Below are 23,423 nucleotides of genomic sequence, written 5' to 3'. Positions count from 1 at the left end.
CGGAAGACGGTCTATGTGGGCAGCTTTACCCCGGATGCCTGCATACTTAGATGTGTCTGTTTTAATCAACCATGTGAGTTGCTAAATGTTCTACCTTCATTAAATGTAACCATATTGCTACACTGAGAGGCGCCTCTCTTCTCTTTTATACTCTGTAGCTCCTGATGGATTTTGCTTCTAACCTCCTTGTAGAGGATTCCATTTGTGGATGGACATTTTATAGTTACACAACCTGGTCAAATTGCTATAATCTTTTTATATGGACTATAAACTGAAGGACTTCTGAATAAATGGTTATGAAATTAATCATTTGAGTTTCCATTATTTCTTATGGGGAAATTTGCTTTGACATACAAGTGCTTTGGATTATAAGCATGTTTCCGGGAATGAATTATGCTTGCAGTCCAAGGTTTTACTGTAATTAGATTATTACTAACGTCCTATTATTGGGATTGTATCATCTAATACTGTTCAAGTGAAAAGTCTGGACTTAGTGAGGTACCACAAACCAAACAGTATAAATTAGTGTTTACAATGTGTTTATACTTTGGGGTATATTTATAAAAAAAATTTGCAGTTATTCGTTCTGTGACACTGCATGTATATTCATTATGTGCAAATCGGGGCGTGAAATCAAATATTAGGTTATTTTCTTTTTAGGTTGAATGTTTTGCAATTATACCAAAATCAGAAAAATATCCCAACATTGCACTAATTGGAGCGGACAAATGCAAGAAATAGTTATTTTGCTGCGATCTAGTGGCCATTACGCAGTATTGTAAAAATAAACTGTCACCACGCAACAGTCCTAAACACCACCACTCTGTTGCCGTCCCTGCCCAGGGACGCAACGCGTAAGGGAGCAGCTTGCCACGTGACGTTATCATGTCCTTTACTGGAGCTGCTAAGTATCGGTGAGATGAGCGGCACTATCCCGATCTAATCATTGGCTGTATTTGGTTCCAATCTTTAAGGAGACTGGTACATTGCAATATTGTCTGGATGATCATTTTCTCGTTTTATGTGAGCATATTGAGTGTTTTTATTAATAAAGAGTTTTTAAATGGAAAGCAATACATTTTCTTTTACTGCTTTGAGGGATATTTGATGTGGACTAAAACCCCTGGATGGTAGTGGAGTGGCAGTGTGATCTTCCGTGAGGTTGGAGGCATTTACCATCATCCCATCAGATTTATCTTTTTTGTTTGATTAGATGTCATATAATTTGGAAGTCAATACAAAGATGAGCAGATTCATATACAGTTGGCGTGGTAGTATTGGCTGGAAGTGTTCACATAAACGAAAGACTCCACTTGAAGTTTTGGAGCTCCGATTTTTATATTCACAGTTTGTGTCACATGAGCTTTATTGTGAAGAATCTACACTTTCTTTATTCTTATATGTTTGGTAATTGTTTTATATACAGCGTTGCACATATTTATATATTCATTACGCGGTATTTATTATCCTGTTCTATTCTATTATGTACAATTCAAAAACATTCAACCTGGAGAGAAAATAGTCTAACCATTCATTTTTACAAAATTAATGTACACGCAGTTTCACAGAATGAATAGCGCTTCAAATTTTTTTTTTTAATGCTGCCTCTTCATCTATTAATGCTCACAGGAGGAGCCTAGTGTCATGAAATATTGCAGTTACACATTAAAAGGTGTCACTTTACAATCATTTAGGACTTTTTTATTTAACCTGAGCCTTTATTCCTGGTTAACAGGGCAATACTTTTTTCTAAAAACAATGACCAGCAACCATACTTACGGGATCTTATCAACTGAGCTGACGATGGCAGACAAGAACTTGTCGGTCACGGATCGCATGTTTTTGATGGAAGAATCAAGTCTGGTCCTGACCTCCTCATGTGACATTGCTTGCTCTGGTGTGACATCATATGGCAGTTTGCTGGACGGTAAAGTATGTCAGTGTTAGATAATGCATCCGAACTATGGCAATGCTAAAGCCAACTGGAACACAAGCTGGATATAGTTTGCTCAATGGAAAGAAGAATTTACACCACAACCTGGATAGGAATAAGGTCACCAGTGAAGATGGCCGAAGACCATTGGAAAGGTGAGTATTAACCCCCTTTAGTTCCACTTTAAGGTCAATGACATTCCTCTTTCTCTGTTTATATCATGTTGCTCTAGCATGTATTATTAAATACTTCACTATTATTAAAAACCTACATTTCCGATAACCAGGGAAACATTCCCTGTACATTATTTTATCCATATATGCGACCAAGCATCCACCTTTTTCAGTAGTCACTGGCACCAGCTAAGATCCATCAGCACATCTTTCATATACTTCTTCGCAGAAATAAAGTGATATTAAGGCTTCTTTAAAACAGGAAGGAAAAACAGGTGGTAGAGCTATGGTTTTACCATTCCCTGACTGCCCATCGAAAGCCTACTATACCATCTGGAGGGGTCTATTCACATGTTGTGGCAAACATAACACAGCAAGTCGAGTTGACAGGCAGAATCACCTGTTAAACTTGCCCATTCAAGTCAATGGGGTTGTGCTGCCACCACTAGCCAAACAGCCAAACACAGATCGCATTTCAGAGAAGGTATTAAGGCTTTAATGTCACTTTAAATACAGCCTTCTGCAAGGGCAACACGCTAACCTCGAAATGGCTCTAGGTTGTTCTACATATACCCACTTCAAACTACAGAAAAATTTATATTTATGTATAGCCAAATTTGTTTTTATTTTTGGGTAGAGTAGAGAAGGGTGGTTTTTATTCCTCAATGGAAAGGGTCCACTCTCGGTCACTGAAAAATTATAGGAAATCCAAAATGTTACAGCTGTCAGTAGAACAGGAGGGAAGAATACGTTTTTCAATGGAGATTCAATGCTCTAAGACAGGGTTTCTCAACCTTTTTTACCTTGGAGGAACCAATAGCAAAAAGTCTGAGATCTCGGGGAACCCCTGAAATACATGGGAGCAGGACACGTTACGTGGGGGCAGGGCACCTTACGTGGGAGCAGGGCATGTTACACACAGCAGATTACATTATGGGGAACATAACATGAGCATGGCATTTCCGGCACAGGAACTTGAAGGATAATCTCTCTATTATGACACAGAGGGTAAAAACACACTTATATTTTAACCCTTTTCTACGCTATCCAAAACAAAAACAAAAAAATAGTTTTGACTATACAAACACTTGAATGATCTTAGACAATGGAGAAGACTGTGCTGTATCTCAGAGGCGACAGTCAGAAAAATGCTATTTGAAGTCTTTTGTAGATGATGGTTTATGTGTTGCTGCATCCCATACTACAGAGATGGTCACAAAGCAAAATTCACTCCATGTCACCAATTTACCCAACTCATTCAAGTGCCAGGGGCAACACGACTTGCAGGTCGCCTCAGCGAGGCGACCTGCAAACGAATGCCCGGGCGACTTGCAAAACGACTTCTGCATAGAAGTCTATGCAAGTCGCCCCAAGTCGCCCCCGAAGTCGTACAGGAACCTTTTTCTAAGTCGGAGCGACTTGCGTCGCTCCCCTTAGAACGGCTCCATAGTACAGAACGGGAGGCGACTTGTCAGGCGACTAGGTCGCCTGACAAGTCGTCCCTGTGTGAATGGGGTCTGACAGGCCAGGTTTGATGCAGACTAGAATACTGCAATCACTAATCAGCAAATGATATCACCTGTGATGTATTTCAGTTATCTTGCAAACCTGGCCTGTTAGTGGATCCTGAGGACAGGGTTGATGACCACTGGCTTAGAGGACAGGTTTTTACTACAATGCCCTCTACTATCAAAATCTTCTCACACAGCTGTTTTGCTTTGTGACAAATTCCCTTTGAATGAAGCCCACAGCAGCATACATACCACCATAAAAACATGAGCAGGTCATGATCGGAATATAGATAATATGATGCCTGCATGCAGTGTTAAGATTATCACCTGGCTTCTCCAGTCTGAGATTCCATCTGGTTGACCCATGACTTGTAAATGTCCACAGGATCAGTTTTGATGTTGAGAGTTTTGTCATCCATGATCTCCTTCACTACTGGTGACAGTATCTGCCTTAAAGCATTCTGGCCACGAGCCCCTCGGTTAAAACTCACCACCATCTTGATAACAGTGGGGTTTCCTGTGACTATTTCTTGAATCATGTCCACTTTAGATCTGAAAAAAATAAATAAATAAAAATGGGTATTCCTTTAAGTAAAAATTATCTTTATAAATGATTATCTTTATAAATGATCTTTTTCACAATTCTAGTTGACAGGCTTGTTAAACTTGCCCAGTCAATTCAATGGGGTTGTGCCGCAAGCCAAACACAGATTGCTTTTCAGAGATGATATTAAAAGAGGAGTTCACCGATGGGAACACGTTTTTAGGTTGGAACATGTTCCCGATCCTGCAGCTCTCCTCCCATTCCCCCCTCCCCCCCGTGACAGTGGGCCGGGGATCTTCTCCCGCACCCGTCACAATGTGAATAAAACAACGCCATTCGAGGCTCCGCCCATGCGGCTACGTCATTCATTTCTGTGAATTGAACATACAAGTACCATCAGCCTTTGCTGCTGTCAGCTTGTAGTTCTCTTTGAACTTCGAAGGAGCTGGTGAGTGCTCTTGTAGTCCATTGAGTTTCCTGGACTGAAGTAACTGCCTGCCCATATTGGAGGTACGGACAGACGGCTACATTCACAGTCTGCAGGAGACTGACACTGCACCTGCGATTTGTTTGCTAAGAAAAAAAAAAAAAAAATAGTAAATACAAATTTTTTTTACCTGCAAAAAAATGTGCATTTATTTAATTATTTTTTAAAAGGTGAACTTAACCTTTAAGACTTTAATGTCACTTTAAATACAGCCTTCCACAAGCGCAACACACTAACCTTGAAATGGCTCTAGGTGTTCTACACATACCCACTCTGAACTACAGAAAACTAACATTTATGTATAGTCACGCTTTTATTAAAGTAGAGAAGACTTTAAAACCTCTACTGGTTTTCATTCCTCATTGGAGAAACATGGGTACTCCAATGATGGTGTACGCACCTAAACAATATTGAGCAAGAAAATTCAGATACATTTATTGCCGGTCCACACAGGGGTGACTTGTCAGGCGACCTAGCCGCCTGACAAGTCACCTCCCATTCTGTACTATGGAACCGTTCTAATAGGAGTGACGCAAGTCGCTCCGACTTAGAAAAAGGTTCCTGTACTACTTTGGGGGCGACTTGAGGCAACTTGCATAGACTTCTATACAGAAGTTATTTTGCAAATCGCTGTGGAAGTCATGTGCAGTCAGTGAGGCGACCTGCAAGTCGTGCCACCCCTGTGTGAACCGGGGCTTAAGAGACGACACCTATAAGGGTCCATTTCACACCAGCTGCTGAGTTATAAGGCAGAGGCTATGGTGGGCTATGCGGTCTGGCTGGATCACAGCATTGTTCCCCCCTTTTTTTTTTAAACAAACATTATTGAAATGTCACAAAGACTCATACACATGTTGCAACTTTGGCTATATTATTCGGTGTGATTGTACTATACGCCACAACTATATGTTCTATGTTTCTATGTTGTAAAGGGGTTGTAAACCTTCGCTGTTTTTCACCTTAATGCATTCTACGCATTAAGGTGAAAACCCTCCTGTCATGTATTTTATTAGAAGATCCCATGGAGAAGGAATAGATCCATAAATAAAAAATACCTTTCTGTGATAGAAAGGTGGCACAGGTGGTGAGCTATAGTCCAGTTTGAGACAGAGGGATAGTTGCACACATCTGAATAAAGTGGAAGCAAGAAGGTTTGTAGAAAAAAAAAAAAAAAAAAAAAAAAAAAAAAAAAAGGGTATTGGGACAGTGGCCCTCAACCTGTGCACTCTGGATCAACCTGAAGAAGTGTATAATATAAGGGATTTGAACATGAAGCAGCCTGTAGTGAGCCTCAATAGCCCAAGTCATACATGAAAAAATATTAGTTATACCCCGCTCCTAGTGAAGATCAAAACCATAAACCATATACACATAAACAAACCATTGAATAGGATACAATGAAAATATTATCTATATGTAATGTCCATATACCACCACCAGATGTCGCCAATGCAGTGAAAGTGAAATCTTAAATCAGCCGCACACTTGACTGTGAAAAGCGAAATGTGCCTTCTGCCACCAGCCCCTAAGCAAATATCCTACTCACCAAACGTACATGACACCCATCACAGGTAGTCATAATAGGAATATAGAGCAGACGTAATCCTCCAAGGAACGGGAGATAGCCCATATGGACATGTCACTTCCGCCATCTTTGGGAACGCAGGTGGAACCCGATCGGCGTCCCTGCTTGTTTTTATGGTCTCTTATTGATCGACAACATTGTAAGTGTTATTCTATAGTGTGTGATGGAAATGATCAAACTGCACTATAGGAAGCCTTTTTTCTTCTTACTGATATATGTGGCATATCTTATCCTTGCGCGGTGGGTGTGCATCTCTGTGGGTAGTTTCCATTTCCTTGGAGGATTACTTCTGCTCCATTATGACTACCTGTGATGGGTGTCATGTACGTTTGGTGAGTAGGATGTTTGCCTAGGGGCTGGTGGATAAAGGCCCATTTCATTTTTCACATTCAAGTGTGCGGATGATTTAAGAAGATTTCACACGTCTGGTGGTGGTGTATGGACATTACATATAGATCAGGGGTAGGCAACCTTAAAGAGGTGGAGATCTACCTGAACAACATAGGTGCGAGGAGGAGACATTGTGCTTAGTGATCTTTGACTTTTCTGGATTTAATCCTCTAATTGCCGTACTACTGTGTTGCAGACACAGGTTTAAATCAGTTGGTGAGGAGGCAACATATCGCCTCCTAAGATGGAATGTAGTTGGTATCACTCCGCATGGGACAAGAGCTGGCACTACAGAGGAGGCACCGACTTATATGGCTCTTGCTCCCTACTACAGCTTCAACTTTACAAGTAGTCCCTCTACATTGCGCTCTGTTTAATGCTCTGAAATGGGGGTCAGTAAGCCCAGACCGCGATCTACCAGTCACCTGTCTGCGATCTACAGGTTTCTGACCCCCGATAAAGATAATATTTTCACTGTATCATATTCATTGGTTTGCATAGGTTTATGCTCTATGTTTATGGTTTTGATCTTCACTAGAGAGCGTGGTACAAACTAATGTTTTTTTCCTTTAAGGTGGTTTGTGTTTTTGTTTCTCGAGTTTTAGGACATTTCACTGCAGTTGTCTTAGACAGAAACCCCTTTGCACCGGTGGGAGCCACTGCTTTAAATGGCCTGTGGTGCCTAAGGATGGTAAGAGAGGTTCCCAATCATGCAGCACTGTGCCTGGCTGTACAGAGCTGACGTCATAAGGAGCCAATCCTACCAGCTTCTGATCGTTTGTAATGACCGTGAGCTGTTGGTGACAGCTCAGTCACAGTTCTGGGCAACAAAACAGCAGTGCATATATGTAGCGACTGGACATTAAGGCTCACCTGCTCAGCTACCACACGTATGCCGATTGCCTTCACAAAAAGAGGTTAATATCTATATTAGCTTTAAATAACTCGCATTATGGCATTTCTAGGATGTGTCACTTTTTGCTGTACAGAAACATACAAATCACTTTTGAGATATTTTACCATAGGTTGTGATTTTTAGATAAACATTTTGTACTTATCTCTTTTGACAGGAGGACTAATATATATACTTTTGTGTTACTTTGTACACTTGGGGTATTATTTTTGAGTCCTAAAAGCTTTTATTTTTTTTTATTTCAAGTTGTGTTTAAGGATTAATTGTAGCAGCTATTATTTGTTTTTATCAGATTAATTTTGAAGGGTGGATTAGGAGCATGACGTTTGCATTTATACAGAAGGAAACACCTACTTTATCTCCTCCTGGAGGGCGGTCTTGAAGAGGCGCAATAGCAGATATTCTTCTCTTTGATTGGATGCGTAATTATAGAGAGTAAAAATAACAGAGTCCATGAATTTGGTAGACTTATTCTGGGGCATTTGGAAAATCAGTTTTGCCAAGTAGGTTGGATTAGTCTGCAGAAAGAGAAAAGTTTGAGATTGAATTAAAAAATGCAATATCAAGTTATCAGTACAACTAGATACTGACTGGTGCTGGTGCTTAATTGAAGTGGAAAAACATTGATTCTCAAGTTTTTTAAAGCAGAGTTCCGCTTTTAATATCTGGACACTTACCTGTCCTGGAATCCAGCGATGTCGGCACCCCAGCCTTCGCCATTGCCGATAAGGGGAACTGGCAGTGAAGCTTTGCGGCTTCACAGTCCGGTCCCTACTGCGCATGCGCAAAGTGTGCTGTGCTCTCTTACTGGCCCGGCAGCAGGGGAAGGAGGAGGGCCAAACTTCTGACGGACCTCCCCGCAGCGAGGTCCAACAAGTGGGGACAGGGTACCTGACAAAAACAGGTACCCACTCCCCCCCCCCCCCCAAAGGTGCCAAATATGACACCGGAGAGGAATCAGATAAGCGGAATTTCCACTTTTGGGTGGAACTCCGCTTTAACTGTATGGTAGTTTCTCTATAATGAACCCTTTTTTTTTTTTTTTTTTAATATAAAAATTTTTATTTAAAAAATGCAAAGTAGGGGCCCTTTTCAAGGGGCTCGATGCTGCACCTGTCCCTCCTGGGTGCACTAAAGTACTGGGAGGGACACACTACAGCGGGACAGACCATGTGGAAGGAACCTAGCCAGTGGCAACAGCCTAGTTTCATTAGACTTGATTTATTAAGACTTCTACAAAAGGTATTTAACTACTACTGATATTAAGGCTCCGTTTCCACAAGTGCACACAAAGTGCACTACTTGGACATAAAGTTGCAAGACAAGTCACAGCTCATTGATTTCAATGGCACCTGTGCAAATCGGTGCGACTTAAAGTTGCAGTGACTTTGAAAAGGGTGCCTGCACTACCTTGATGCGGCTTTGATCCAAAGAATGTTGATCCAAAGCAGTGGCTGCTGCTAACAAAGCAAACAGAATATTGGCATGCATTAAAAAGGGGATCAACTCCAGAGATAAAACAATCATTCTCCAACTCTACAAGACTCTGGTCCGGCCGCACCTAGAGTATGCTGTCCAGTTCTGGGCACTAGTCCTCAGGAAGGATGTACTGGAAATGGAGCCACTACAGAGAAGGGCAACAAAACTAATAAAGTGTCTGGAGGATCTTAGTTATGAGGAAAGGTTGCGAGCACTGAACTTATTCTCTCTGGAGAGAAGAGACGCTTGAGAGGGGATATGATTTCAATATACAAATACTGTACTGGTGACCCCACAATAGGGATAAAACTTTTTTGCAGAAGAGAGTTTAAAAAGACTCGTTGCCACTCATTAAAATTAGAAGAAAAGAGGTTTAACCTTAAACTACGTAGAGGGTTCTTTACTGTAAGAGCAGCAAGGATGTGGAATTCCCTTCCACAGGCGGTGGTCTCAGTGGGGGGCATTGATAGTTTCAAGAAACTATTAGATAAGCACCTGAATGACCACAACATACAGGGATATACAATGAAATACTGACATATAATCACACACATAGGTTGGACTTGATGGACTTGTGTCTTTTTTCAACCTCACCTACTATGTAACTATGTAAGTGTAAAGTTGAATCAAAGTCGCACTCTAAAACGTGTGACTTTGGAGTCACACTAGTGGGAATGTAGACTAAGAGCAGAATGGTATCATCTAATTATTGATAGGCAGGTTTAGATGTGAAAAATAAAGCATTTGTCTATTCTTTTTACAACCAGACAGAACAGCACATTGTTCACCATTCCTTTACCTGCAGTAAATAGAAGAGATGCTGGTAAGCTTCCAGCTTCTCTCTTTTCTCTTTGCTGAGTGCCTTCAAGCCTCCCTTCTGCTTGTTTAATGCCATCATATCAGACAGCTGCTCCTTGTTCTTCTTAGTTAACTTCTTACTATGGGAGACAACATCCTGCAAAGAAGAATAGACAGTATTTTAAACATGCGATCCCTGCCTACGTGGTGACCACAGGGGGGTAGGTTTCCCACCAAGACAAGCAGTAAGTGGTTTGTATTTCCTGCATTCAATGGCACAACACTTGAACCCCATTGTGAACTCTGTATTACTCACCATATAATGTATTACAATGTACAGGTGCAGAGAAAAGCTTATTCCTACAGGTAGAGAGAGCTCTCCAAGTGCAGTATCAAGCATTGCCATTCTTTATAAGTACCCTTTTAACAACAAGCTATTCAGTTCTTTATAGCCTGATTTTCACAAGAAACCCTCAATGCTTTTATCACACAGCATCAATTTAAAGAGTAACTCCAGCTTTGTTGAGAAAAAAAATAATTTCCTTGGGGTGATCAACGTACATTGCTGGGATTTTAACACATTTTGTAGCAGTTCATTGCCTTTTTATTGCTCTGATATTTGCTCTGTGTTTTGTTTAATCATGTCCTTTGGATACTGATTGTGAATGGGAGGGTCTGGTTCATTATAATCATCTGGTGTAATCTCAGTGTTCCAATGAAAAAAGCTGCAGGTTCTGCATCCCTTTAGAAGTTCTTAATCCTTAGGGAGTATACCACCAAAATTAAAATTCCAATGGCAGAGGTACCCAAAAAATTACTTAGTGCAGACTTCTGGGAAAAATCAGTGAGCCAATCATACAAGCAGGAAATTATATTTCTGCGGGTGTTCTGTACACCAGTGGTGTACAGAATGCCTCCAGATTGTCATATTGCATTGAATTTTACAGAATGTTACAGTCCTGCGGATTGAAAAAAGAAAGGTAACCGTTTACTGACCTGCTCACATACATTTACTGCGGCAGGTAGGCTCTCCTGCGTGAACCGATGTACCTGTACATAGGTCAGTGGAAGGAGGACAGCAGGCACGCCATGGGAGCAGTCCCGCGGACTCTATGTCCGCCGGCGACCCGCGATCACTGTGTTTAGAGGCAGAACAGGGAAATGTAAACAAGGCGATTCCCCGTTCTGCCAGATGACATGTCAGAGATCTGCTGTTCCCAGTGATCAGGAACAGTGATCCCTGTCATGTCCCAGTAAACCCATCCCCCTACAGTTAGAACACACCCAGGGAACACACTTAACCACTTGATCGGCCCCTAGTGTTAACTCCTTCCCTGCCAGTGTCATTTATGTATTGATCAGTGCATTTTTATAGCACTGATCAATGTAATGTCACTGGTCCCCAAAAAGTGTCATTTGAGGTCAGATTTGTCCGTCGCAATCTCGCTAAAAATCGCAGTAACTAGTTACTAGTAAAAACAATAAAATAAAAATAAAAGTTCCTAAATCTATCCCGTAGTTTGTAGACATGATAACTTTTGCGCAAACCATTTAATATACGCCTACTGCAATTTTTTTTTACCAAAAATATGTAGAAGAATACATATCGGCCGAAACTAAAGAATAAACTATTTTTTTTATATATTTTTTTTTGGATATGGATTATAGCAGAAAGTAAAAAAAAAAAAAAAAAATTTAATTTTTTTTTTAAATTGTCAGTCTTTTTTTGTTTATAGCGCAAAAAATAAAAACCACCAAAAAGAAAGCTCTATTTGTGGGTAAAAAAAAAAAGGACGTCAATTTTGTTTGGGTACAACCGTGCAATTGTCAGTTAAAGCGACGCAGTGCCGTATAGCAAAAAATGGCCTGGTCATTAAGGGGGCAAATCCTTCCAGGACTGAAGTGGTTAATAACTGTAAATTACAACATGGCTTGTGTAGCAATTTTACACACTATATTTTTACTTTATTTGCTACTTTTAATTTTTTTTTTTTTACAAAAGTGGAGTTACCCTTCAAGCTTAAGGTATTCTAATCCCTCTCCACTCTATAAAAAAAGCGTTGCCTTTAGCCATAATTTAAGCAAAACAACTTGGTCAATGACAGACTCAGGTTCTCAAACTAGCAGTATTGAAATATACATCAAAGGATTTATTTTTAATGCATGTATTATTTGTTACTGTTAAATGATGTTTTTTTTTTTTTTTTTTTCTGCCTGGAACTTTGCAGTCCATCCTATCTATTCTAGCTGTTATGGAGAGCATTTTAGGCACATCTGAGAAAAATATCATTCATCCTGGAATCATACCTGTAATGTAATTTTGTTTTTGACAAGAAGTCCTATTTTGATGTCCATAAGATTAAGATCATTCTCTAGCTGCTGGTTAGATCTCAGTAGGGTCACTACTTCCTCCCTTAGCTTCATGACTTCCAACTCCTCCTGGAAATCCTGGTCACTCTGGTCCAGAAGATGGACAAATTTACGGACCACTGCCATGGGTGGGTGTTCGGCATTGACTGAGGGCAGAAATGTACATAGTTTAATCAGAACACCTCAGATCATAGCAGAGAAACACATTAATGATTTACATCAACAAAAAAAACAGAAAGCAAAAGGGATTCAGAAAAAAAAACCGAGAGAGAGCAAAGAAGTGAACAGATTTGAGAGAAGATCTTCGATTTCATCTTAATTTACTAAAATCAGAATTGTAAAAAAACTTTTAAAAATGAGATGGTCACACACCTTACAAATTGATTATACTATTACTTTTTGATTTACCAAATACTATTAGGTGTGAAGGCCTATATGGATGAATATGAGCTGAATGAATTGTTTAGGTTGACCATCTCACACTAGAACTAGTTACTTGTAGATTGAAAGGAGATTGTAATGTGCCTGGTCTGTTTTAAAGTAAAAATAAGAAAATGTAATTTTATTGTAGATGCCACCATTATGCTTCTTTCGGTAGATGCTATTGCAGCCAAACTGTTATCCATCTTGACGCAGGACCAAAGAACAGGTCATGTGATTTCTCATCACCAGCCATTGGGATGGGTCTTGTGGCTACTAATTTGATAATATTTTAATCCAATAGTGAGGTATGATTTCAGAGAGATGGGAAAGACTTATTAAATGGACCGCACAGTGGCTAAGGCCCCTTTCACACCTGTACGACCTGAAAGTCACGCAAATTTGCCGCACAACTTGAAGCAATGCCTGTGTAATCTTAAAGTCTATGGACCTCAAGTCGCATCAAAGTCAGACCAAAGAAGTGCAGGGACTACTTTGAAGTTGCTGTGACAAGAAGTTGCACAGATATGAATGGTACGACTTGTCAAGCGACTTTGCAGTCCCAAGTCGCACAAGTGTAAAAGGGGCCTGAGTGGTTAGCACTTCTGCCTTGCAGCCATGCGATCCCTGATGTGTTCGGTCAGGACATTATCTGCATGTTCTCCCTGTGCTTGTGTGGGTTTTCTCTGGGTCCTCTGGTTTCTTCCCACACTCCAAAACACATGCTGGTAGGTTAAATAATTCATGTCTAAATTGGCCCTAGTAGGTGTGTGTATGCTCTGTTATACAGAGACCTTAGATTGTAAGCTCCTTGAGGGCAGGGACTGATATATATTTGTACAACATAAAGTACTGTGTTAAAGCGGTAGTAAACTCGCTGACTTTTTTTTTTCTACACCTGTAAGGGAAAAGGCATGATGAGCTAGTATGCACCGCATACTAGCTCTTTATGAAATACTTACCTTCGAACGAGGCGCCGGTATCTCACCCGGTCCACGCCGAGGGAGCTGACACTTTCCCTCTGCGTGTCTTCCGGGTATCACTGCTCCGGCGCTGTGAGTGGCCGGAGCCGCGATGTCGTCACTCCCGCGCATGTGCGCGGGAGACTTCTTTCCGGCAAGGTCTGGCATCTGCTGGACTTTCAGCCGAGAATCCCTGGAGCGCATGCGCCGCTGAAGTCAGCGGCTCATTGTGAGGGGAATATCTCCTAAAACGTACAGGTTTAGGAGATATTCTTTTTATCTACAGGTAAGCCTTATAATAAGGCTTACCTGTAGGTAAAAGTAAAAAAAAATTACTTTACTTCCGCTTTAATTGTCAGCGTTATATAAATACCTGTAATAAATAAAATGGAAACCAAAACCTAAAATGTATTCGCATACCGGTAAAGAAACACAGTCTTTGCATTCACTTGAAAAAGCTTGAAACAACTGACCTAAATAGAGAACTTAAAAATGAAAAGTCAGCAGCTTCAAATACTGTAGTTGCCGACTTTTAATAAACATGCACTTATCATTTAAGGGATCCAGCGCTATGCTGTGCTCACTCGGGCCTGTTCTTTGTCAGTCTTTGGTTTAACTTGGATGTAGGAAGCCAGATGGTACTATCCAGGGGCTTTATAGCCAGCTTCCCATTGTGCATGCGTGAGTAGCACTGCGCTTTCTCAATGAACCTGCAGGATGTTGGGACCTGTGACATGTCCCAGGAGGTTGCAGGCAGGGGAGGGGGCGAACTTATGTTCAGATCGCCTAGTGGAGGGGGTTCTTGTCAGAAATAGGTACTTACTCCAAAAAAAAAAAAAAAAACCAACATCAAAGAGTAGTAGAGGAAGGAGGAATAAATGAGGAACTCAGCCTTTCAGATGGAATTCCACTTTAGAAATATTGTACTCACTCAAGGTTTTGTAGTCATCTCGTGCTTTGTTGGCTCGGATGAAGGCTTGGATTTTCACAATATCATTAATCTGCAGAGAAGAGAGTCAGGCATTTAGCGATGTGGTGTTCATACCGCAGTACATGGGATATATAGAACAGGTCAAGGCTCTTACGTGGTCTCTGAAGTACTTTAGTCTATCTCTGTAGCGCTTTCTGGCCTGATACATTCTTGTGTAGGACTGAATCTAGAATACAATTGGTTACAGGTTACAGATTTAATTTGCAAATTATTACAAAGAAGTACAAGGCGCATATCTCAATACTTCACATGCACAACTAGAATTACCATCTATACAACAGCAAGATAAATGTTCCAATACCTTGACAACTTCATCACTGTGATTGTTCAGATACTCCAGGCGTCTTCTGAATGCCTTTCTCTGCTTCTGTCCTCTGTAATGGGACTGCAAACAAACAGAAATGTCTATAAGAAAAAGTGTGAAATGATGAACATAGGAAGACTAAAACAATCCCCTCAGAGTATGAATTGGGGGTACAGGGTTGGCCAGAACCACAGAAGAAAAGTGTTTGCGTGTGCTCATTCCAGATGAGTGCAAAATAAGCAAATGGTGTGACCAGGCTTTAGGGAGAGCAATCAGAATTCCAAGGTACATCACTAAATGATCACCAGAAGGAGGTCCTGATTCTACTATATAGACCAGCCATTCCCAACCAGTGTTCTGTGGAACTCTGGGGTTCCTCCAGAGCTGCCTTTCTTAAACTTTTTACTCAAGAGGAAGCCTTTAAATAATTTTCAAGTCTAAGGGAACCCCTGCTGAAACCAACTCATTGTTAGTCAGTGGGTAAAATGCCCCTTACATTGGTGGTTAGTGGGAAGAATGCCCCCATTATAGTAGTGGTCACAATGCAATCTCTACAGACAGATAAAAAGATTATTGGCTTTACGCAGCTGGTTCTGCCAAGTGACGTTGGCCCCAGAACTATGTAGGTACTACCAATGGGAAATCAGTCACAGCTACAGGAACACCTAGGAAGAACATCTCTGGAGGAACCCTGGTCAAGAATGACTGCTCCAGAGGTTGCTAGGGGTTCCTTGAGCTGTGTCTGATTGACCGCTCATTTGATAGTCCCTGCATTGTTCTTGGCCGATGCCACCTGGCAGAGCCAGCTGCAGGACACCAATGATCTTTTTAGCTGTCTGTAAGGCTGGCATTTGGACCACCACTGTAGGGGGGCATTCTTTCCACTGGCCACCAACATAAAACGGAACTTTAATATGACCCCTAATTAGTGTTAATAGGGGTTCCCAAGGACCTAAGAATTATTTTAAGGGTTCCTCTGATGAAAAAATACTGAGAAACGCTGATATTTATATTTGGTTAGACCCCATTTTGAACACGGAGTCCAGTTCTGGAGACCTCGTGTACAAAAATATGTTGATAAGACAGAGTGGGTCCAGAGATGGGCTACCAAAAAATGGTCTGGGGGACAAAATATCCCAGTAGAGATTGCGGGAACTTAATATGTACACAGTCATGAGAAAGGAATGGAGAGGGGAACATGACTGAAAAATTTGAATACATTAAGGGTGTTAAGATGGTTCAGGAGGGCAGCCTTTTCAACATAAAACTAAGCTCAAGAATATTAGGATATGACCTTAAACTAGCAGGAAAAAAGTTTAATGGTAGCATTAGAGAGTATTCTTTTACCAAAAGAGTAGTGAGTGCATGAGACGTTCAGGATTAGTAGTGAGTCGGTCAACAGTAAGTAAATTTATATATGCTCGGACTAAACATATGTTCATCCAAGGCATAAGTTAATTACAAAAAAAAGTCAGACTAGATTAACCACACTATACTGTACACACTAAGTTTTTTTTTTTTTCGTTCAACCTTGTGGGCTGTACTAAGGCAGGCCATACACGGGATAAACTTCTTTCCTGCAACAAATTTGCACAATTCCCTCATCAACACAGACAGACAGTGCTGACAGCGGAATCCCTCCTGCCGAGCAATTGTCTGCTCCTGGCGGGGGGGGACAGGGAAAGCCATCTCTGCCAGGGGAAGACAGTGAATTTTGCTAGCAGCTATAGCAGCCATTAGCAATAATCGCATGTTAAACCGGCAGGCTGGTTGTACCCAACTTGGTACATTCAACCTGCCTACATACAGCTCGAATCTTGGCTGGTTCCTGCTGAACGGGCTGAGATTTGAACAGTCTATGGCCGGCCTAACACAAGCATTCTTAGTACAGCTATCCCCCCTGCTGTGCTATTGTGTTCTGACAGGGGAACCGTCCCCTCTGTCAGCGCTGATCGGATGCAAGTCAGATGCTTGTTTTCCAGCATGCCCTCTTCTGTCGGACAGGGAACTGTACACACGGACCGAAAGTCCTGCTGAACCAAGCGTTTGTGGCCGACTTCCGGCCTGTGTGTAGTGAACCCAGCATAAGAATTGCATTTTTCTAACTGTTCTGCACTCCGGTGACCCGTTTTCAGCAGACAGCGGGCAGAAGTCCGCTGCTGGCTGTGGTCACCATATGGACAGAATTCCACCCAGAAGCCTCGACTGGCACCTGGTTCATCCAGTCAGCAATCCACTAAGAGCTTGGGCCAGCCCCTCCCACCCCCTCCACAGCCCAATGCTCTAGTGAGTGCTGGAAAGGGAAAGCAGAGAGACGCTGACTAACGGTCACAGCTCTCTGCTCAGAGTGGAGGGAGAGAACTGAGTGATCTGCAGCCTTTGATTGGTCAGTTCTCACTACAGAGCCAGCAGTAAAAAATTTTTTTTTTTCAGAAGCCATACTTCTCTTTTAAAACAGTAAACATTTTTACTTATGCCGCGTACATACGACCGGACTTTCCATCAGAGTAGACTCTGACGGTCTTTCTGACGGAGTTCCGCTGAAACGGATTTGCCTACACATGATCACACCAAAGTCCGTTCGTTTAGAACGTGATGACGTACGACGGGACTAGAAAAAGGAAGTTCAGTAGCCAATAGCTGCCCTTGCGTCGTTTTTGGTCCATCGGACTAGCATACAGACGATCGGTTTTCCCGATAGTAAAACCGATTACTTAGGAAACAAAGACTGATGGGCTTAAAAGGATCACAATTCAGTCTGTAACGAAAACCTTGTCCACTTTTTTAATACCACTCCTTTAACTTGCCTATTATTTTGGATTAAGTGTCTGTTTAAATTTCATTCTAGCCTTTATAGCTGCAGCAAATGGTGACATTTGTGAATTAATAGAATCTATTAGACATAAAATGTGTACTGATGCAGCCCACGAGAATGACCTCTTGTATTTTTTGCTGACAGTTCTTGCTGTCCTTGAATCCTCCACATACTTCCCTTGAGTGCACACCTCCTACATGTGAATAGAAGGTGAGGCCTTAAGCACTGTCAATCCCAAACAAATGTGTACACAACTGTTTACAAGCAAACACTAACTGTTACAAGATGTTCCTGTCTTACCGGATTTATTTACTGTCCAGATCCTTATAGGACAGATATGTAAGAGGAGTGCAAACTGCATAGAAAAACTCCAAAAAAAAAGGGGGGGGGGCACATTTGAATAACTGCTAACGCATAAGCCAGCACTTTGATGGTTATGGTCTGAATTATGAAATCATCATTTTCTGTATTAAATTATTGCATTCTGCACAAGGCTAAAAAAAAAAACAAAAAAAAAAAAAAACTTTATTAACTGCTTTAATGCCACGTACACACAACCGGACTTCCCAACAGAAAAAGTCAGATGGGAGCTCTTGGTCGGACATTCTGACTGTGTGTATGCCCCATCGGACTTTTTCTGTTGGCATTTCCGACTGACTCAGATATAGAACATGTTCTAAATCTCTCCGTCGGAAATGCCGGCGGAGTTTAGACCGTTCGCACGTCCAGCCGTGTGTACGCGGCATAAGGCCTCCTCCCCCACTTCTGTTTGTAAAAATGGAGCTTTTGGGAAGGAGGGGGGGGGGGGAGCAGGTACCCGATTTTGACAGGTACCTGCTCCCACTTCCGTTCTGGTCACCTTAGGCGATCAGAAGCGAAAGTTCTCCCTCCCAAAGTCTTCTGGGACACATGACAGGTCCTAGAAGACTTCGGGGACCAGTTACAGAGCGCAGCACCGCACACGCATGCGCAGAGGGCACCCAGCTGTGAAGCTACAAGCTGTTACAGCTGGGTGTCCATAGTAGAGATGCCGGTGCCACCGAGGGAGGACACGGGGAGAACACAGCACGGGCGAGTGCACCGCTGGATCATGGGACAGGTGAGTGGCTGTTTATTGAAATCAGCAGCTACACTTTTTGTAGCTGCTGACTCTTAAACAAAAATATGACTGGAACCCCGCTTTAAATGCAAGATCATGTTCACAAGCATAGCTATTGACGACTCTCAATTTATTGACAATATACTTTGGTTTTAAGAACAAACAAAAAGAAAACAAAAAAAGTTCTATGCAATTACATATTCTTAACTCAGATTAGCATATTCCATTGCTCTCAATCTTCTCCAAATTCCTTTTTTTTGTGCTGCTGCTGTGATCTGACATAATGTTAGAGGGTGGCTATTTTCGTTCTCCATGGTCCCACTGTATGTTGGTGTAGCCACCTTCTTTGATTACTGGGCCATTAAATCTGAACTACAAGAATTCAACCACTTTGTAAAATGTGCTGGATTACTAGCAGTTAAGTCCAAGAAGGTGCATGCCACCTAGTGGACTTTTCTCTTTAACTGACATTTTTTACTGAGTGCCCCAAGCATAGCTATTGCTATAATTCTGGCACTCCTACACTGGGCCCTCTGGTCTCAGCTTCTGTAGCTGCAGTCACATGCAGCCACTGTGCCTGTCTGCCCCTCCCCTCCTCCTGCCCAATTACATAGCGCTTTGTATTATGCGGACTCATTATAAAATACAAAGGCTTCTGTGAATGGACAGCAGAAAGGAGGGGAGAGTCAGGCAAAGATGCTGTGTGTCAGAAGACAGTGTCTCTCCTGTCAGAGCCCCAGGTAAAACTGTCAGATGTAGATTAAATAGATGGTGGCACCTTTTTGGATTTAATTCTTAGCATGCCAGCTCATTTTATAAACTGTATGAATTCTTGGAATTCAGCTTTAAAATAGTAGATGTGTATAAATTATTTGAGAACAAGGATATCGTTTAGTATATCCTTATATACTAGTATACTAGTATATCCGTGCAGAGGCACAGGCAGTCCCGAAAAAGTCTGATATGCCTCGTAAAGCAGAACTCACCTGAATACAGGTTATAGCAGGGGTCTGTTCCCTTAAGAATTTCATTCTATCGCTAAACTGCCTGCGTATGAGATATCCACGACACCGGGCCTGCAGTTTAGTAATAAGGTTTTCATTGGCGAGCCATAGTTGTTCCCGGTTATACGCAGCTGAAACACCTGAAATGGTACTCTGCAAAAGGCAAATATATGCAAATGATCAGTAAAACAGAATTTCTGTACATGTATTAGCACCGTCAATCTTTTTTATGCAATGAGAGAAATTAAATGTAGCCACCTATATAGGCTAAGCTTGTCTGCTTTAAGAAACAATAGTTTTGTCAGACTGTTGGTAGATATTATATTGGCTGCGATCAGTCTCTGTATGTCTAAAGAAATAAAACACTTTTTTCAATAGGCAAGTCTTTGTTTGGCAATTATTAGAAATGACTCTCACTAAAGCCCCATACACACTATTAGATTTTCTGCAGATTTTTGTCTTCAGATTTACCAAAATCATGTAGTGCAAGGGCCTGCCTGATTGGATACAAATTGAAACTCTTAAGGTTTGACCACATATTATATGGTTTTGGTAAATATGAAGATAAAAATCTGTAGAAAATCTAATAGTGTGTATGGGGCCTAAGGCTGGACATACATTATACAATTTTCTTGTACAACTTTCCTTAGATTTACCGAAACCATATAAATATGGGTTCAAACCTAAACACTTTCAGATTGTATGGAATTAGGCAGGCCCTTGCACTACATAGTTGAAGGTACATCTAAAGAAAATTGATTAAGAAAATTTTATAGTGTATGGCCAACTTAATTGTAATCACTTGCTGCACTTTTAGATGGCCTCCACACCAAATCTGACATATTCTGGCGAGTCCAAAGGGCAATGGTACTCCGCAAACATAACTCTGTTCTACAATGGCCAGCAATGCTATGGTAAGCTCTCACCAAAGCAAGGGTACCAAACAAAAATGTACTGTATTTCAACCACTGTCAGGTGTTTATTGCTGTCTGTGACCCATGTTATCACCATTGTAAAAAAAAAACCAAGCTGCTGCTCCAGATGAGTATTGTAATCCAAAAGGCTGGATGGACTGGGTGCTAGCCCTGGCTCACGTCCATAAGACAATAAATTGGCTGCACACCATCGCCAATCCCAACAGATTTATTGAACATGTAATGAACTGCCACCAGGACAAGGACACAGATGAGGATAGAGGTGACGCGTTTCACACTGACATTGTGCTTCATTGTCCTTGTCCTGGTGGCAGTTCATTACATGTTCAATAAATCTGTTAGATTGGCGATGGTGTGCAGCCTTTTCCTTTGATCACCAGTATTTAAAAGGAATGAAAGTGATGGTCAATCCAAAATTCTGAGATGCCATGAGAAGATGAATAGAGGGGGAAGTCTTCCAAGGTGGTTACTTGTTCCCGTGAAAACTGTCTTATGGGCATGTTACAATTTGACCGTATAATCTTTGTACAGAGTTTAGATTTACCAAAATTATGTATAACGACCTACCCAAACAATTCAATCAATTTATATCCAGTCCTGCACTGCATAGTTGTTGCCAAATCTAAAGGAGATTGTACATTGAGACTATCGTGTGTGAGGGCATCCTTACATTGGAAAGATATTCATTCAGATCTTGCTGAGTCTACACAACAGAAAGTGAAGAGTAATTGCCAAAGATTGCCAAAAAATGTATTGTATCCAATATAAAAAAACAAAATTGCTGAGCACAGTGTGGAACTTGTCGTTTCCTTAGAACAGGGGTTGCAAAGTACCGGCCCGCAGACCGATTACAAATGGCCTGCAGGCAGGGCCGATGCTGGGTGGGTGCGCAGGGTGCACTGCACAGAGGCTGGGAGCTTTCTCTCTTTCCATCCCCTGTGTCCTCTCCCCCGCATGCTGCTGCAGCCCAGCGCGCACAGCAAAGGAAACACAGTCACAGCACAGGAGAGCAGAGAGAACAGAGCGGAGGGAGGATCCACCCATCTCCCCACCCACCTAGGCACTGCTGCTCGATCAGAGCTGTGCTCCCTCGGAGGCTGTGCCCAGCCTGGATCCAGGGTCCTGCTGCCACCTCATGGAGGGAGACTGTGGCATTCTCGGTATGCCCTGCCACTAGGCCTGTCTTAAAGCCAGGACCTAACAGGAGGAGAGAACTCGTGAGGCAGAAGATCAGGCCACAAGCTGACTGCCATGAGGAGAGGTAAGTAATCCATCACACCGAGGCTCAGCAAGGGCCTTAGTGGGGTGACTGGGGTTGAAATTTGTGAAGAAGGGGTATTTGTGGAGTGTGAGGGGTTGTTTGTGCAGTGTAGGGGGTAATGCTGGGGGTTAATAATGCATCCGCTGACACCAGTGCTGGAGGTTAATAGTGCGTCCGCTAACACCAGTGCTAGGGGTTAATAGTGAGTCCGCTGACACCAGTGCTGGGGGTTAATAATGCGTCCGCTCAGACCAGTGCTGCGGGTTAATAGTGCATCTGCTGACACCAGTGCTGGGGTTTAATAATGCGTCTGCTGACACCAGTGCTGGGGTTTAATAATGCGTCCGCTGACACCAGTGCTGGGGGTTAATAGTGTGTCTGCTGACACCAGTGCTGGGGGTTAATAGTGCATCTGCTGACACCAGTGCTGGGGTTTAATAATGCGTCTGCTGACACCAGTGCTGGGGTTTAATAAGGCCTTTGAAAACGTCGATGACGAAACGCGTAAGGCGGGGCTACGCACTTACGTCATTTCCGGGTACGGAGCGAGAGAGCCTGGAACGCAGCTGAACCGCACGCCGCACGCTGCGGGACATACTTCCTGGCTCTCGGCTTCACCCATAGTGTAGTACGCTGTGTATTTTTCCCCGAGAGGGGAGTTTTTATGGTTTTATGGTATTAAAGATTTTTTATCATACTACACTATGAGGTGGCATCTCTTTCCTTGAGGGCCTAGTTGCTGATCCCCATCCGGGATATCGTATGAAATGGTAATCCGGAACTCCTGGGAGAGAGGCCATTCCACCGCAGCACCACGGGATACCGAATAAGAGGACGGTTCTGGGATCCTAGATTGTCTATCACCCCTGCAGGGGTAGTGGAAGCTGGTGAGTGGGGAGCCAAAGGGGAGCACAGAAGTCACGGATCTACCTCTGTGGGCACCAAAAGTCACTAAGCTGTTGGAACTTTTTTGCTGCCATTCAAAATTGGAATGCACTATTTGAGACAGACTCTTTCTCTCTCTTTTTTGCTTAATTTGAAATTTTGATGTCATCTAGAGTCTTGCTGGACTTGATTGCACATATTGCACTTTATTGAACATTTATAAGTTGGATTGTTGGGTACATATACACGTATGTGTGGGATTGCACTGTCATACTGCATTGTTATACACTTGTTTTTGCACTGGTCATTTAGAGTCTTGTTGGACTTGATTGCACTATACTGCACTGTATTGCAGATTTAAAAGTAGGAGTGTACGGTCAAATATATATGTAGGTGCAGCATTGCACTGTCATATTACATATATTGCACTGTCATATGCTCATTCTTGCACTGGTCTACATACACATGCCACGAATTTTGCATATATAGAAGTTGGTATTTTTAATTAGCTGCATAGCAGCAGCACTGTAGTAGTTTTCTTCTTTTTTAAAACTAAGGTTTGCC

The 23,423-nt window shown here is 42.1% G+C and overlaps 1 protein-coding gene across 1 annotated transcript in view; it reads right to left on the bottom strand.

The window, feature by feature from the left end:
* Window positions 1-23,423, bottom strand: part of IQGAP1 (IQ motif containing GTPase activating protein 1) — a 256,627-nt gene that overhangs the window by 41,447 nt on the left and 191,757 nt on the right. The window contains exons 19-27 of the mRNA XM_073618560.1: window positions 19,761-19,931; window positions 14,858-14,941; window positions 14,651-14,722; window positions 14,497-14,566; window positions 12,121-12,329; window positions 9,815-9,970; window positions 7,891-8,054; window positions 3,945-4,169; window positions 1,780-1,920 (exon numbers count right to left, since the gene is read on the bottom strand). Coding sequence (XP_073474661.1) covers window positions 1,780-1,920; window positions 3,945-4,169; window positions 7,891-8,054; window positions 9,815-9,970; window positions 12,121-12,329; window positions 14,497-14,566; window positions 14,651-14,722; window positions 14,858-14,941; window positions 19,761-19,931 — 1,292 coding nt within the window. The remainder of the gene's footprint in view (window positions 1-1,779; window positions 1,921-3,944; window positions 4,170-7,890; window positions 8,055-9,814; window positions 9,971-12,120; window positions 12,330-14,496; window positions 14,567-14,650; window positions 14,723-14,857; window positions 14,942-19,760; window positions 19,932-23,423) is intronic.

The sequence above is a fragment of the Aquarana catesbeiana genome, linkage group LG03 (assembly GCF_042186555.1).
Source record: "Aquarana catesbeiana isolate 2022-GZ linkage group LG03, ASM4218655v1, whole genome shotgun sequence".
Classification (NCBI taxonomy): Eukaryota; Metazoa; Chordata; class Amphibia; order Anura; family Ranidae; genus Aquarana; species Aquarana catesbeiana.
The sequence above is the reverse complement of the archived record's forward strand: the minus strand, read 5'-3'. Positions and strand labels throughout refer to the sequence as shown.